This window comes from Corvus moneduloides, chromosome 5 (genome assembly GCF_009650955.1).
Source record: "Corvus moneduloides isolate bCorMon1 chromosome 5, bCorMon1.pri, whole genome shotgun sequence".
Classification (NCBI taxonomy): domain Eukaryota; kingdom Metazoa; phylum Chordata; class Aves; order Passeriformes; family Corvidae; genus Corvus; species Corvus moneduloides.
The window spans coordinates 5,318,918-5,333,410 of NC_045480.1; the positions used below are offsets into that span (position 1 = coordinate 5,318,918).

At 40.4% G+C, this 14,493-nt stretch overlaps 1 protein-coding gene across 1 annotated transcript in view; it reads left to right on the forward strand.

The window, feature by feature from the left end:
* EIF2AK3 (eukaryotic translation initiation factor 2 alpha kinase 3) overlaps positions 1-14,493 on the forward strand; it is a 49,802-nt gene that overhangs the window by 33,937 nt on the left and 1,372 nt on the right. Inside the window, exons 7-16 of the mRNA XM_032109143.1 lie at positions 288-425; positions 920-1,042; positions 1,593-1,813; positions 2,142-2,254; positions 3,292-3,414; positions 4,640-4,789; positions 5,810-6,578; positions 10,539-10,706; positions 11,238-11,339; positions 13,537-13,599. Coding sequence (XP_031965034.1) covers positions 288-425; positions 920-1,042; positions 1,593-1,813; positions 2,142-2,254; positions 3,292-3,414; positions 4,640-4,789; positions 5,810-6,578; positions 10,539-10,706; positions 11,238-11,339; positions 13,537-13,599 — 1,970 coding nt within the window. The remainder of the gene's footprint in view (positions 1-287; positions 426-919; positions 1,043-1,592; positions 1,814-2,141; positions 2,255-3,291; positions 3,415-4,639; positions 4,790-5,809; positions 6,579-10,538; positions 10,707-11,237; positions 11,340-13,536; positions 13,600-14,493) is intronic.

Here is a 14,493-nt window from a genome sequence, read left to right on the forward strand (position 1 = left end):
AATCCCAAACTGCTTTGTAGCTCTTAAAAATTTCTGGCATTTTCCTGTAGCACCAGCACTCCAGCAGTAAAAATGAGATGTCCTGAACACCTGCTTTCCTAGAACAGAGGGAAGATATTACTTGAATTCATCCAGCTTACCAATCAGAGTCAGTATCTCAAGTTCTCAGAATATGAAGGAATATTTTCAGAAATGCTTTTAACCATGTATTTTGACTAAGCAGTTTTTTTCCAGGGGTGAAGAGAACCAAATCTAAAGACTAATATGCTTCCTTGTTTATTACTTAGGTATGTTCAGGGGCCAGCTGTATCTTCAATCATCAGTCAGAATTTCTGAGAAATTCCCAACCAACCCAAAGGCTCTGGAATCCAGGAACGATAATGCAATTATTCCTCTTCCCAAAATCAAATGGAAACCTTTAATCCGTAAGTAACAATTCAGAGTTTCATTGATTACCTTAGCTCAGAAAAGACAGGACATCTTTCTGATTTCCAGTATGTTTCAAACTAGTCTAATGCCTCCAGCTGTAAACTACTTCAGGAGCTCTCTCTGTGCTTTATTAAGTGTTTATTTTTTTCTAATTAAATGCTTAATGTCTGTTTTCTTTTCTGATGGATTTGACAGGGTCTTTTTTCATAATGAAATGTTGGATCTTCTCAATCAAATTTTTCAACAAAAGGAGGAAGTTTTTTGCAGTGATGTGAATATTAGTGAATTGACTTGTCAAGGGGGGGAATTGTTAAGTAACTGTTACCTTAAAGTACCTTTCTTAATGTTTCCTTCTATGAAGTTTGCTTCTCATGGTCTGATCCAAGATGCATTTTGTAAGATGATGCAATTGGAGTTCTCTTTAAATTAATATGAGAACAGAATTTTACAGACAATTGAGCTTGGAAAATTGTGTCTTTTCTATGCTTAGATTCCCCTTCCAGGACTCCAGTGTTGGTGGGCTCTGATGAGTTTGATAAGTGTCTCAGCAATGACAAGTATTCTCATGAGGAATACAGCAATGGAGCACTGTCAGTGCTGCAGTACCCATATGGTAGGTGAAGTTCCAAACTTTGAAGTGTTTCAAATAGCCAGGTTTACCCATTTATTACCTGTGAAATTCAGTAAATGACCATTTGTTTGACCTTAAATATGTGGAGTTTTCTAACATTTAATGAAATAGGAAATTATTGCCCAAACTAGGATTTCCAGATTGCAATGTAGGTACAATTATTGCCACATGATGCACAACAAAGTGCCAGGAGCTGCTACTGCAGAGCTGTTGTGTGTGCTGCCATTGCCACTGAGAGTTGTTTGGAGAGGAATTGGGAATTACTTTTTTCAGAATTTACTAACAGTACTGGAGACTCAGGATGGTTATCAAAAGTTTTCCATATGGAATCTATTCTCGTTTAAAGCTAGGGAGACCTAGTTGCTGTTTGCAGCCTTGATTAACTGAATTTGCTTGTGTGCCATTTAAAGTCATGGGGTGTGGAAAAAAAAACAGCCCATGTCTGTTGAGGAGACCTATTAATGAGAAGCCAGAATTGTTTTGTAGATACCTACAAGCAAATCTGTGTTCTCTTTGTGTGTTTTATACACAGATAATGGTTATTACTTACCCTACTACAAGAGGGAGAGAAATAAACGTAGCAACCAGATCACGGTTCGATTTTTTGATGACACAAATTACAAGAACATTCGCAAAAAGGATCCTGTTCTTCTGCTTCACTGGTGGAAAGAAATTGTTGGCACCATTGTATTTTGTATCGTGGCCACAACTTTTATCGTACGCAAGCTCTTCCATCCCCACCCTTACAGCAGAGTAAGTATTTTTTTCTGAATACCAAATACAGAATATATTATTTTAGCTGTTTCTTTCAGTCTGGAGTCTGCAATGAGTAATATTAATAAGTTAATAACTAATGAGATCACAAAATCAAAAGCCTAAATTTATTGTTTAATCTGTGTGAAGGCTGCCAGCTGCCGCATACAATTTGCTTAACTGCTTCAGCAAGCAGATTAGACTGCTTCTGACGTGTCTGGAGATATTTATTTAATGCCAGATCTAGGGTACAAACCAGTCTCAGACACTCAAGGAGCTGATTTTGTTTATTTGTTTGTTTTGTTCTTGTTTTGGAAACCCTTGTTAGCTGCGGAAGGAGTCTGAAACACAGTGTCAGACTGATTGTAAGTATGAGCCCACTGGTGGAGACATTAAAGACAAGAGCTGGAGTGATGCCAAGAACTCTGGATATGTGTCAAGGTGAGATCTGTTCAACACAACATGAACAGGGTGTTTAATCAGTGTGGCTACTAATAGTATCTGGAGATAGAAGGAGTAGGTGTTCACCTGTTCTTACCTAGGAACTCCCAGTCCTCTGACTTTGCAGGATAATCAGTAACTGGCACAAAGGACTCTGTGACCCCATTACTCACGGGTTATTGCAGTTATGATTAGTCTCAGAAATTCCAGAGAGTCAACAGACTCTATATGTGATCAAAAATATTGTTCTCATACTTCTTGCTGATATGCAAAATGGGAGATTGATCCTCGTAGGTCTTAATCAGTGTTTACTCCATCTGTTCCTGTGTTTATGGTGTAAGGCAGAAAAAGGCGGTTGCAGATGGAAACAGATGACATTTTATATACTCTGCAGAATAAGCAATCTATACTTGAAATAAAACCTTTATTAGTTTTACAGAGGAGTTGGTTAAGACAGAAGGCTTAATAGGGGTGTGTCATTATGCTCCAGAGTAAATGTGACCATTTCCTGTACATTTGTAACTCAATGAAAGTAAAAACTGGAGTGTTTAAAATGAGGAGGAGTAAGAAAAGCAATGATATTTAGAAACAGTGATGTTTTGGATGGGATGTTTAGAAGGACTGGTTGCAGAAACAGTTACTTGGGGTAGGGTTAAAGGCAAATCATGATTTCAAAAGTACTCAGCTATAGAAACGTGGGCTATATCCTCCTGATCCAGTAGGCAAGCAACCTGGTATTCTGAAAAACCTCTTCAGTTGTTCAGTGCATGCAGAATGAATCCTGCTGGCCTGTGATAGACTCTGCATAAATACGTAATCAGCAACTGGCCATTTCATAGATAGGGAGCCATCTGACTGCCGCAGTGGGTGAGAGGGAAAAATAAGAAAATCTTCAAGTCCTTCAACATGTTTTGCCTGCACAGAACTACTTCAGTCATGGTCATAAATGGCTTTATTTTTCTGTCTATACTAATTCATTTTCCCCCTCCATCCTCCGTCCATTCTTCTATCCCTCCCTTACATCCCTCTGTTCCCAGATATCTGACAGATTTTGAACCAATTCAGTGTCTGGGTCGAGGAGGTTTTGGAGTGGTTTTTGAAGCCAGAAATAAAGTAGATGACTGCAACTATGCCATCAAAAGGATCCGACTGCCCAACAGGTGATGAATGGGTTTGCTGGGACACAGAAGTAATGAATGAATGATGAGATCCCATCCTACATGGAACCATCTGCTCCTGAACTGATTTCCCAGATATTTCATTAGGATGAATGACATACTTTTTAATTGGGGGGCTGTCTGAGTTTTGGCACAGAGAATTTGGCATATGCAATCCCAGCAGAGGTGACCTGCTTGGCTAAAACACTTGCATAGCAGATCTTGTGAGGATGCTGCTCCGTGGGGATTCCCTTGATTTCCTTGATGAATAGAGCCTTTGCTAGCAGGACCAGTTATTGTAGTGCTGTTAATGTGCTTCTCTCCTTCCTTTCCTTGCCTTTCCTACTCCACCTCCTCTTTCTTTTCTCTCTCCTTCACCTACTTTTTTGACTCCATTTGCCCCTTTGTTTAATTTTCTGGTCCCACAACCCCTACCTTTTCTCTCAGTCATAGGTGGTCAAGCCATGCTGCTGAATTGCCCTACCCAGAGCTTGCAGCACTTCCTTTTAGTGGGAGATGGGAGACACTGCTTCTGGAAATCTCAAGTTAGAACAGCAAGAGGGAGGGGGTAAAGCTATGAAATCTAGAATTACTGTTTTTTTGAATGTGTTAAATAAGCATGACTATTTAAGATTAAAGGTTTTGTTCAGAAATTTAAGGTAGCCTAAATTCTATTTCCAAGCATATTCAAAGCCATAAATAAAACCTTCAGACTTTATTTGATCCAGTTATAGTCTTATAAAGAGAGATAAATTCCTTCAGCAAGACAGGAGGCTGCCTGCTTTCCTGTCCACAGAACAGAACTAGTCCTTATGCAATCTCCTTACCTATTGGCAATTAAAAAACAAGTACTCTGGTGTTGCTGTCTTTTGTGTCAGTGTCTTCTACATCCCTGTAGAATACTGCTGTTTAGTAATCTTTTTTTCTATCCTTGAGAACAGTTGAGAGGAAGATGAACTTTTTCTTCTTGTTTTTGCTGCCTATAATTGTGTGAAAAAGGGAAGACTAAATATTGACCCATTATGAGCACATACTGCTCCTCCACACTTCTGAGATAAAGGAGTTACTCTGGGGAATTTAAGACGTATTTTTGGTTTTACGTGAAAAGCAATGCTGCTGGCCTGGTGTATACTGGGCCAGCTTTGATTAAATTCCTTTGCAGAAATTTTTGTGTTGTGCTGTTGCTTTTTGTGACTGTGTTTCTTGTTCTCCTCACCCCAAACCATAGAGAGCTGGCTCGTGAAAAGGTGATGAGGGAAGTCAAGGCTTTGGCTAAGCTTGAGCATCCAGGAATTGTTCGGTATTTCAACGCATGGCTGGAAGCTCCTCCTGAGAGATGGCAGGAGAAGATGGATGAGCAGTGGTTAAAAGATGAAAGGTAACTCGTGGGGGTCTTTTTAACAATTGAATTTGAGATTGTATGTCAAGAGAGCTGGAACACTGGTAGAGGATCCAGGAAGATGGAGAGACTATGTAGGAAAGAGATGGTTGTTAACTTGGCCTGTCAAATTTTCAATTGAACAAAGTACAAATAAATCACCCTTCTGCACAGTGTCTCTCAGTTTATGTGGGCTCTCTTGTTTTAAGGTCCTTCTTTCAGCTTAGGAGACATCACGTGGTTCTTAGTTGAACTTGTGTAACTGAATCTTTCGGTGGTTAGAAAGTTGGAGCATTGCTGCTGTGATTCAGTTTCAAACTTCGGCATCTCTGCCTTCTTTGTTCCTTTCTACTGCTTTCTTCCTCTTCATTGTCTTGGGTTAGATGGACCTGATACAGTACTCCAAGGCTTCAATGAATTTATTTCAGCAGAAATGCATGAGGGATAGTCAGTGACGATTTGTGAAGCTTGGTAGAAGTAGGTTAAAAATGGAAAATTAGATGAAGGAGTTAGAGAATGTGAAGAGAGAGGAAAAAGTGGGTGTATGTTGGCATTTATAGAATAAGGCCTAATACAAGGCTGTTGGGTGGTTTCATAATAACCTCTTAACATGCCTTGCAGATTTTAGAATACAGCAACCTTTATATTTCAGGCATCAAATTAACATTTCACAGCTGTAATTCTTCCAAGGCACTTTAAATAGTCCTTGCAATGCGTGTTCCAAAGGGCTGGATTTTTTCAAACTGAAGATGAGCCTGATTGCACATTGGGAATCCAGGCAGTAGAGCTTGTTAAATATTCCTTTATCAACGCTTTTGTCTCAATGAGAAAACATCCTTGCTAAGACACAGATGCTAAATGCTGGTTATTAGTGATTCCCACACTTGGGCAGTCATTCCCTGTTGTGGTATGACACAGGTCTCAGGGGTAGCAGTTATTAAAATCTGGGTGCATTTCTAGTGAAATGATTGGAATTTACTACAATTTCTCTAGTTCTGATCTCTCAACTTTGTCTTCCAGCACTGATTGGCCACTCAGTTCTCCCAGCCCGATGGATGTCCCATCATTTAAGATCAGAACAGAGCCATTTTCAACAGAGGAACACATTGAAGTTACTGCAGCTTCATCAGAGAGGGTGAGGTCTGTGGGGATACCCTGTGGTCAGTCAGATTCATCTGGAAGTCAGTTTTCTCCTCTGGAATTTTCTGACACAGACAACAGGGACTTGCAGCATTCAGAAGATCCACTGTTAAACCTTCAGGACAGTGTCCTTACGGGCTGTGATGTAGAAGACAGTACTATCAACAGTAATGAGCTGGGACACTCATTGGAAATTTGTTCTTCAGCTGTTCCTGTTGTACATCTGAAGGAAGGGACCTCCTCCTCTATTGTGTTTGAGGATTCTGGCTGTGGAAATGCTTCTAGTAAGGAAGATAAAGTTGATGCTTCACATAATGAGAGTCCTTCTGAGGATAAAGGGAAGAGTACAAAGGAATCTGATAACAAGAAATCTGCTTCAGGAAGTCCCCTCTCGGTTTCTCCTCCAAGGCCAACAAGTTTAAGCCTGGACCTTTCTAAAAACACTGCAGAAAAAGTCAAACCCACCTCTCCAAAGGTGTATCTGTACATCCAGATGCAGCTCTGCCGGAAAGAGAACCTGAAAGACTGGATGAGCAGAAGATGTGCCATAGAGGAGAGGGAAAGGACAGAGTGCCTGCAGATCTTTCTGCAGATTGCTGAAGCTGTTGAGTTTCTGCATAGCAAAGGATTAATGCACAGGGATCTCAAGGTTTGTATCCATAGGTTGCTGTGTGTGGGAGGAATGTGGCACTGGAGACAAAGCCTGCTAAAATAGCTGACTCCTCTCAGTAACCTAAGCACGGGTGTTAGAAAAGCTGAATTAATGTCTGTACAATAATCTGGAGGTGCAGTGCTCCAGGAAATAAACATTCATCGCTTGTTATTGCAATTAAAGTCTTTCTTACAGCAAGACTTCTTGTACCTGGCACAGATCAGTGGCATTTGTTCTATGGTATTTTTAATTCATGTTCTTTGTACAGGGTTATTCAGTGCTGAGCTGTGTGACAAAGCTGTTTTGGATCCTGTTCTACTATTTCAAGTGAAGCAGATAATTGGCAGTGTGGAGCTTGCACTTGGACTTGATCTTAAAAGTCTTTTCCAACCTAAATAATTCTGTGATTCTAATTCTGGTATTTTCATTCTTTCTAAAGCAATACAGCCTAAAAGGAGCAGTGTTACTCTTGGTCAGAGAAAGTAAAAATTAAGTGTTACTGCTCTGGGATTGAAATGTAAAGTGTCCTGCAGCTGAATTCTGAGTCAGTGCCAGCTATCACAGTGCAGCTTTCTGAAGGATTCACAGTACTTTTAATGTCTGATAGCATCCACACAGTGAGGACTGGGAAAGGTGGTTTGAACCTCTGGTACTTAGTGTAACTGAAGTCAGGAGTAACTTGCACCTTTTCTTTCATTCTGTTCGTGATCCTCCTATGATAGTGCCTAATTTTGCTGTGATTCAAAGCACTGGCTGGAAGTGTCAGTATGTGTTACCAAATACACAAATTTAATTGAAGAGCCCAACTGAAGTTAGTTTTATTAGGCCAAGCTCTGAGAAATGGATCCCTTTTGCCAAATGTGGAGAGGCAGTTCTGTTTCTATTTGCTGACTTGAGGAGGCATTAATACCTACCTTCAGTGGTGTAATTACTGAAATGACTGTAATGGTAATTTGGTATACGCAGAAGGAAAAGCTAAAAAATGTCATCTCAGATGTGGCAGTAAAAGGTTCAAATTCAATAATCCTGAAAGGATATGTCAGAGTTAGAAAAACTCATGAACCCTTCCAAGTATTTTCTTTTCCCATCAGCCCTGGCAATTACCTTGAACCAGTTATCTGACAAATCTTTAGTGCTTGAGAAACTGACCATAAAAGTAATTAAATCCCTGTACTAATATGTTGCTAGGCATGTTAATTAATAACCTTTCTTAAGAATACTGTCAGCTGTAGCCCTCTGCAGTCTTCACTGAGCTCGCTGTTCAGTAAACCTTATGTAGATCTTCACTTAAAACTGTATTAGTCTTAATCAGCAGGTGTGGAGTGTTTTGTTGGAACATCTTAAAAGTTCAATGCTGGCAGCAGTTTGAACAAGAGATTTAATTTTGTTTACTTGGTATAACCAGCTTGGAAACATTCTCCTTGGATGAACAACTTCTTCCTTCAGGAAACTTTCTATGCTTGTATAGATGTTATTCTTGGATCCCAAAGTTTATTTATTTGTCTGTTATGTGTTAATTTGGTCAAAACAACAGCCAGTGTATTTAATTATTTTCTATACTTTTCAGAAGCTCCTAGGAAGAGATCTCATCTATTGTTGTAATTTGTCCAAGAGATTGGTCATGCAGCCCTGAGCTGGTGCCAGCACTAACAAGTGAAAAACCTGCAAAGCTGCTTTGGCTTAGCTACAGGCAGAGCTCAGTGACAGCAGAGGCCAGTTCTTGCTCCCATTGGCACCAACAAAAGCTGGTAGATCTGTGTGAAAATAAATTTCTATGTGGGCATATTAAAAGATCCAAGAAGTAATCTGAATATTTAAATTAACAGTGCACATTAAAATGCATTAATTGGGCTCCTGCTAATCAGAGATACTGTAATGACAAGATGGCAGGAATTTATGTGGGCAAGTGAAGAGGTCAGAGTTCAAATTCTTTTGAAGAAAATGAAGTGCAGAAACAAAAGTCTGTCTGTCAAGTGAATTTACTGTTATTCCCAGGATAAGCTGTCGGTCATGCTTGGCAGCTCAAGAGAAATTATCAGTTTCACAGAACTGCAAGAACAGTCTTGGATACATTTTACAGCATTAATTGAATTAAACAGAGCCTTTCATATGTGTGAGAAGCTTATTCATGTCTGTGAAAAAATGAGAATTCTTACTGTGACTGAAGAATATGGAGAGAAATCTCTTTGTGCAGGTGGCAAGATAACTAAACTAGAGGGTGGTTATATTTGATTGTACTCTTCTGATGATTTAAATCAAAACTATGTGCATCTGCCTTAGGCTTCTTCCCTAATGTGATCTTGATGGTTTATTTTTGCTGGTATTTTGCAATAACAGAAAGTCCATTCCTCTTACTTGTAGAAAGTATGTGCCAGCCTGTTCAGAGACAGTCTGTGTCTGGCCAGAGAAGAATTGAAATAAACTTTCTGTTACGAAGAGTTTTTCCCCAGGAAGCAAGACAAATCTTGACTTGTATGTTTGGTGGAGCAGGAGAATGGAGATCAAGGCAATGGGATACAAACTCCTAGTGGAGATGTTTGTTCCCTGAACATTAAAATTCTGACATCAAGTCTTTTGAACATGTGGGTGTGCACTGAGGGGGGTGGGTACTCTGTAAATGCTTCAGCAAGAGCCTGGAGATGCTGTGGGTTTACAGGGCAGTGGCTTTTGTGCCCTGAATGCACTGTGACTCCAAAGGTTTGGACATTCATTACAGGGAAATACAGTGGGAGCTAAGACCTGGCTCAGGAAGCAGTTTCAGAGGCAGGATGTGGGCACTGTGGAACTGTTTCTGTAGTGCTTATCTCAGAGCTGGACATTGCCTTAAAAAAAAAAAACAAGAAGCCTTTTCTCTGTCTGGTTTCTTGTGGGTGCAGTGGGTTTGTCTTTAACTGAGGAAGTCAGATGGACTTTGAAATAGGTCAGCTTTGTAGTCCTTTATCTTGTGGGAAAATACTGCCTTCTATCTGCCTGCCTACTCGTTGCAGGGTTTATGTCAGCAAAGCATAGACCATGTTCTCCCAGCCTCAAAGGTCCAGGAGCTCTGAGAGGAGCTTACCCAGCACCACCTTCCCCTTCACCACAGCTTGGCCCTGTACAGCATCCTGCTGCTTCCTTCCCCTTGCAGGATCAGGCTGTTCTTCCCCCAAAACTCTGTGTCTGTATTTGTAACCCAGCTGGAGTGGTTATATTTCAAATAAATAATCATCCTTTTGGTGGGTGCTCTTCTGTCAGCCAGGAAGCAAATTTCTTGAAGAACTAACTGGCATGTGCACCATGAGCAAAGGCACATCTCTGTTCCATCTCTTTTATCAATAGGCTAAGCAAGGATGGTGGTGTGTGACAAACAGGCTAAAGGAGAGTTATGCCACATCATCACTGTTGCTGCCTTTATGAATTGCAAAGTTCTTAAGCTTCTATCAAAAATAAACTTTTAATTCTGTTGTGCAAACAGCTGTTCCCACGTTAAACTGCGCAGTTACACCGAAAAGCAGACCTTGTTCCCATCGTATCTATAATTTAACACTAAGATGATGCCCTATGTGCTGGTTAATAATACAGCAAACTACTTTAGCACTTAGAGATTAAAATAAAAAAAGCCCAGGAGTTGGAACTGCAGCATGTGGTATGAAAATGCCATGTGATGGGGAGCTGGATAACTTATCTGTGCTGTTCCCAGCAGTGTCAACTCTGTGTATGTTCTTCAGCAAACCTGTGTGCTGCTGGTAAACCTCTTCTGAATGACGAGAAATGAGCAGTCTGAGTTTCAGGAAGAGGCAGTGGTTAATGTAGAAGTAATTCCTTTTTTCTGAGTAGTTACAATTTCTAACTGTTATCCTTCAGCAGTGCACTGAGTGTTTTTAACCCTGACAGCTTCTGAGTGTTGTAATGACTGAAACACAGACAACTTATTTGTTACTTACTTTTTCTTTTCTTTTCACCTCTTTGTTTTCTCAGCCTTCCAATATATTTTTCACAATGGATGACATAGTAAAGGTTGGGGATTTTGGACTGGTGACTGCTATGGACCAAGATGAGGAGGAGGAATCAGTACTGACCCCAATGCCGGCTTATGCCAGGCACACAGGACAAGTAGGGACCAAACTCTACATGAGCCCGGAACAGGTTTGTGCTCTCTTCTCCAAAGCTGTGTTTGGCAGTGCCTGGAAGAGCCCTGAATTCCTGGGAACTCTTAAGATCAGGCACTCCTAGTAAACTGTTGCAATCAAGTTACTTAAATTCTTTCTCATCAAAATAGAGTTTTGAGCTAAATTGAATTCTAAAATGAGTATTTAAATATATGTATTTGTTATAGCAAAAAAAAAGTGGCTGATTATTCAGACTGGATGCATTAATTTTTCTTGCTTTTAATGCAGTATAGGAGGGTAAAAGATTCCACTTAACTGAGGAAGGACACACTGTTGTGCATGAGATTTAAGTAAGGTGAAACATTCTGCTTTGCAGCGCAGAGGTGCTGAGGATCAGGACCTCGCTCCCTGGTGCTCACTGGAATTTGCCAAGGTGCCTGTGCTGTAGCTTTCAGCTCTGCACAGGGCTGGTCACTTCCACAGGTGGATTTGCAAGAGTTGTTTACTTTGTACGTCGTTGCATCCAGTGAGTAGCTTGATTGCCCTGACCCTGATTTTGCCTTCTCAGATCTGTGGCAACACCTATTCGCACAAGGTGGATATCTTTTCTTTGGGACTGATTCTCTTTGAGCTGCTGTACCCTTTCAGCACACAGATGGAGAGGGTCAAGGTATGTATGGTGTTGGGTTATCCTCAGTTTGAGTATTTGTTTAAAATAGCTATTTGCTTGGTGAACACTGGCAAGAGGTTCCTGTCCTGTTTCCTTTGGAGAAAAGCTTTGCAGCTTGGAGCACAACTTCTTTATCAGCCTTGTACAGACCCCCTGAATCACTGAAAATAAACTGCAGTCTTCCTAATGTGTGCAGTTGAATTGAGGCTTTAATTTCTTTACAAAGCTTCTCTGTTGCCAAGCCAAGTAAGAGAAACTATTGAACTCCGATATCCAAGAACTCAAGCAACAAATGTAGCTTGTGACTTTAAGCCTACCAGCTTGGTTTTCATTCAGAAATTAGAACCATGCTGTGCATTTTTATTATTTCTTCCTTTGTTTGCATCTGCAGTACTTTTTCACCCAGAGCACTTGGTGAAAAATAGCCATTCCTTTTCCTATAGTGAGTCTTAGCTGGGAGTCTTGCTCAGCTTCAAGCACCATCTTCCTATAAACTGATGACCTTCATTGCACCAGATGTCAATTTGGGATGTTTGATGGTGCATTACAGCTCTTGCTGTTAAAATGTGTGAGATCCATCTTGCTCAGGAACAAGTTCGTGGAGAACAGGGGCTGCAGCCAGAAAGGTCTGTCCTCTGTGGCAAGCTGTGCAGGAAAGAGAGAGTCGTTAAAGCTTGTATTTATCATTTAAATGTGCTTGTGGTGGTTATATTCTCAGGTGAAGATGGAGTGGGTTTAGCAGAGACAAAGAAACAGCTTGAACAGGAGCCTGACCAAGTGCTTCACCTGCTGCATTCTGTTGATTAAAATACTGTGGCTTTTCATGGCACAAAATGGCAGTCAAGAGGAGGAACTAGTGTTTAATTTGAACCCCTTGCACTGAAACCAATTTCAGTTTTCCTGAATGAGATTTACGGAAACAAAATACCCAGGAAAGAGCCATCCTGGATTCTCAGATCTCTCACAGCAGTGACTACAGGCTTTGCCCTTCCGGTTTCTCTCCTAAGAATAGAAGCAAAGCAAGTAATCAGAATGAAACCTAAATTCCATCTGATTTTAGTGTTGTACTTCAAAAGAGTGTTAAAAGAGTGCCCTGACTTTCCAGGATTTTCACTGGCACTTCACTCTTTTTTTCCTAAAAAGAAACCCGTGCCCTTTCATTGCCAAGTTCTGGAGTTTGGCTACTCAGTAGTTATTTCTGAGTTGTTGCACTGAGGTTTTCATTGGCATTAGCCAAGCATTAGCACTGCTTGCTGAAGCAAAACATGCTCTGCCTGACCAAGTAACCCAGCAAATTCTAGGAATTTGTGACAACTGGCTGGAAAAATCCCCAGAGGTGGAGCATGAGAGCTGCTCCTGTCTCAAGCTGTGAGCAGTTAGTCAGTAGCAGTGCAATTTATTTCCAAATCAGATGCTGGAAAAAAGATCACTAAATGCAGACTGAACTGGCAGAAAAGGAGGAAAGTTTTCTGATGCATTTTAATGTCATCAAACTCAGTTCTCTTGAAGAGGAGTTGGACTGTTGTCCATCATTATTAACTGGTCACTTTATACTTTCAGGGGAATAGTAGTGAAATGAATTTTGATTTAACTTTAGAACTCTTGTATTTTGTGCTCAAACTTTTGTAAAAGAGGAGATCCTTCCAAAAAAAAGGAAGTGCTAAATACTGTGCTTCTGGCTGAACATGGGAAAAATACTGTCACTAGATGGAGCCAGTGGCCTTTGTATGGAAGAAACACAGAAATACCCAACACAACTGTTTTCCAAACTGCTGATAAATCTGCTCGTTCTCCTTAAATGTTAAACAAAGACTGGTGCTTACGTTGTTAAGGCAGAGACAGTCATTTCATGGGTCTTAATACTGGTGTAGGCCATCGTGGGGGTTTATGGGTGGTGCACAGATTTGTTGGTTTTGTTGAGCTAAAGTGAGGAAGTACAAGTTTATCTATCTGGCTGATACAAAACTGCAGAGATCACAGTTCTTGTAGCACAATTCCTGTTGCAGGCTCTATTCCTAGGGAAGCAGCAACTTACCTGTTCAACTGTTGTGATTTTTAACCACTAAAGCAGCACTTTAAAACAAAGGGGTTTATTCCAGCAGGCTGATTTGTTTGCATAATTTGCATATTTTTGAAGGATAGGGTAATATTACTGAAGAATTGGAAAAGTTACATGTTGTTCTTCATATTTTTGCAGACCTTAAGTGATGTTAGAAATTTGAACTTTCCACCATTGTTCACTCAGAAGTATGCCCAAGAGGTGGGTACATCTGATGCTATTACTTGTAGCCTTTTCATTAATAATTGTAGCTTTTTTCTTTGTTTTTCAGTTGCTTTGCAGGTAAAAATGGAGAAACCAGGTTGCTTTCATGTTATTAAGGTGCATTTCTCTATCCCTGTACTTCTCTACGTTTGAAAGCTATAACATTGCAGTAATGGGCACCATGACACTTTTGTCAGTTTTCCTCCAGGAATACATTTCTGCCTGGCTTCCCTTTATCACTTGCAGTCATCCATTTCACATACATCCTGTCATGATTTCCTGCAACAAACCCATATCCCCAAAGAGAAAGTGCAGATTTCCTGACAGGTAAAGGGGAGGCTCTAAGTAGCACCATGACTGTATGGGATCCCCTCCAGAACTGGACCTCCCAAGAGGGAAATCACATGAGCAAATTGTGCTGTGTTCTCATTAGTCAGGTGTGTAAAGTGATGTGGCTGCAGGTAAAGAGGAGGTGATGTACAAAACCTCCCCAGCAGAAAGCTGAGGTGCTCTCAGGTGTTCAAGGTAGCTTCAGACCAGTGGCCAAATGAGACCAGCCTTTCCTGCTCTACAGCTCAAGGTTGCCTGGGAGAAGGGGCTATGCTGTGCTCAGCTGGAGCAGGACACTAATTCTGATCAAATTTGAACCAGATATTCAAACTACCTGTATATTTAAAGAAAAATTCTAATTTGCCACAAGGAAAATTCGGTGTGGCTTAATATGTGATGGCTTAAGCATGAAGCTAAAAATTACTTATAAATTATGTATCATATATTTAATTTTGATTGCAAATAATGTGGAGTTTTATAGCTATTAAACCTTGAGTCAGAGTTGGTTTGCCAAATTGTTTTTTAGTTCTTGACAGTAAAGACACTTTAACAGATGCACAG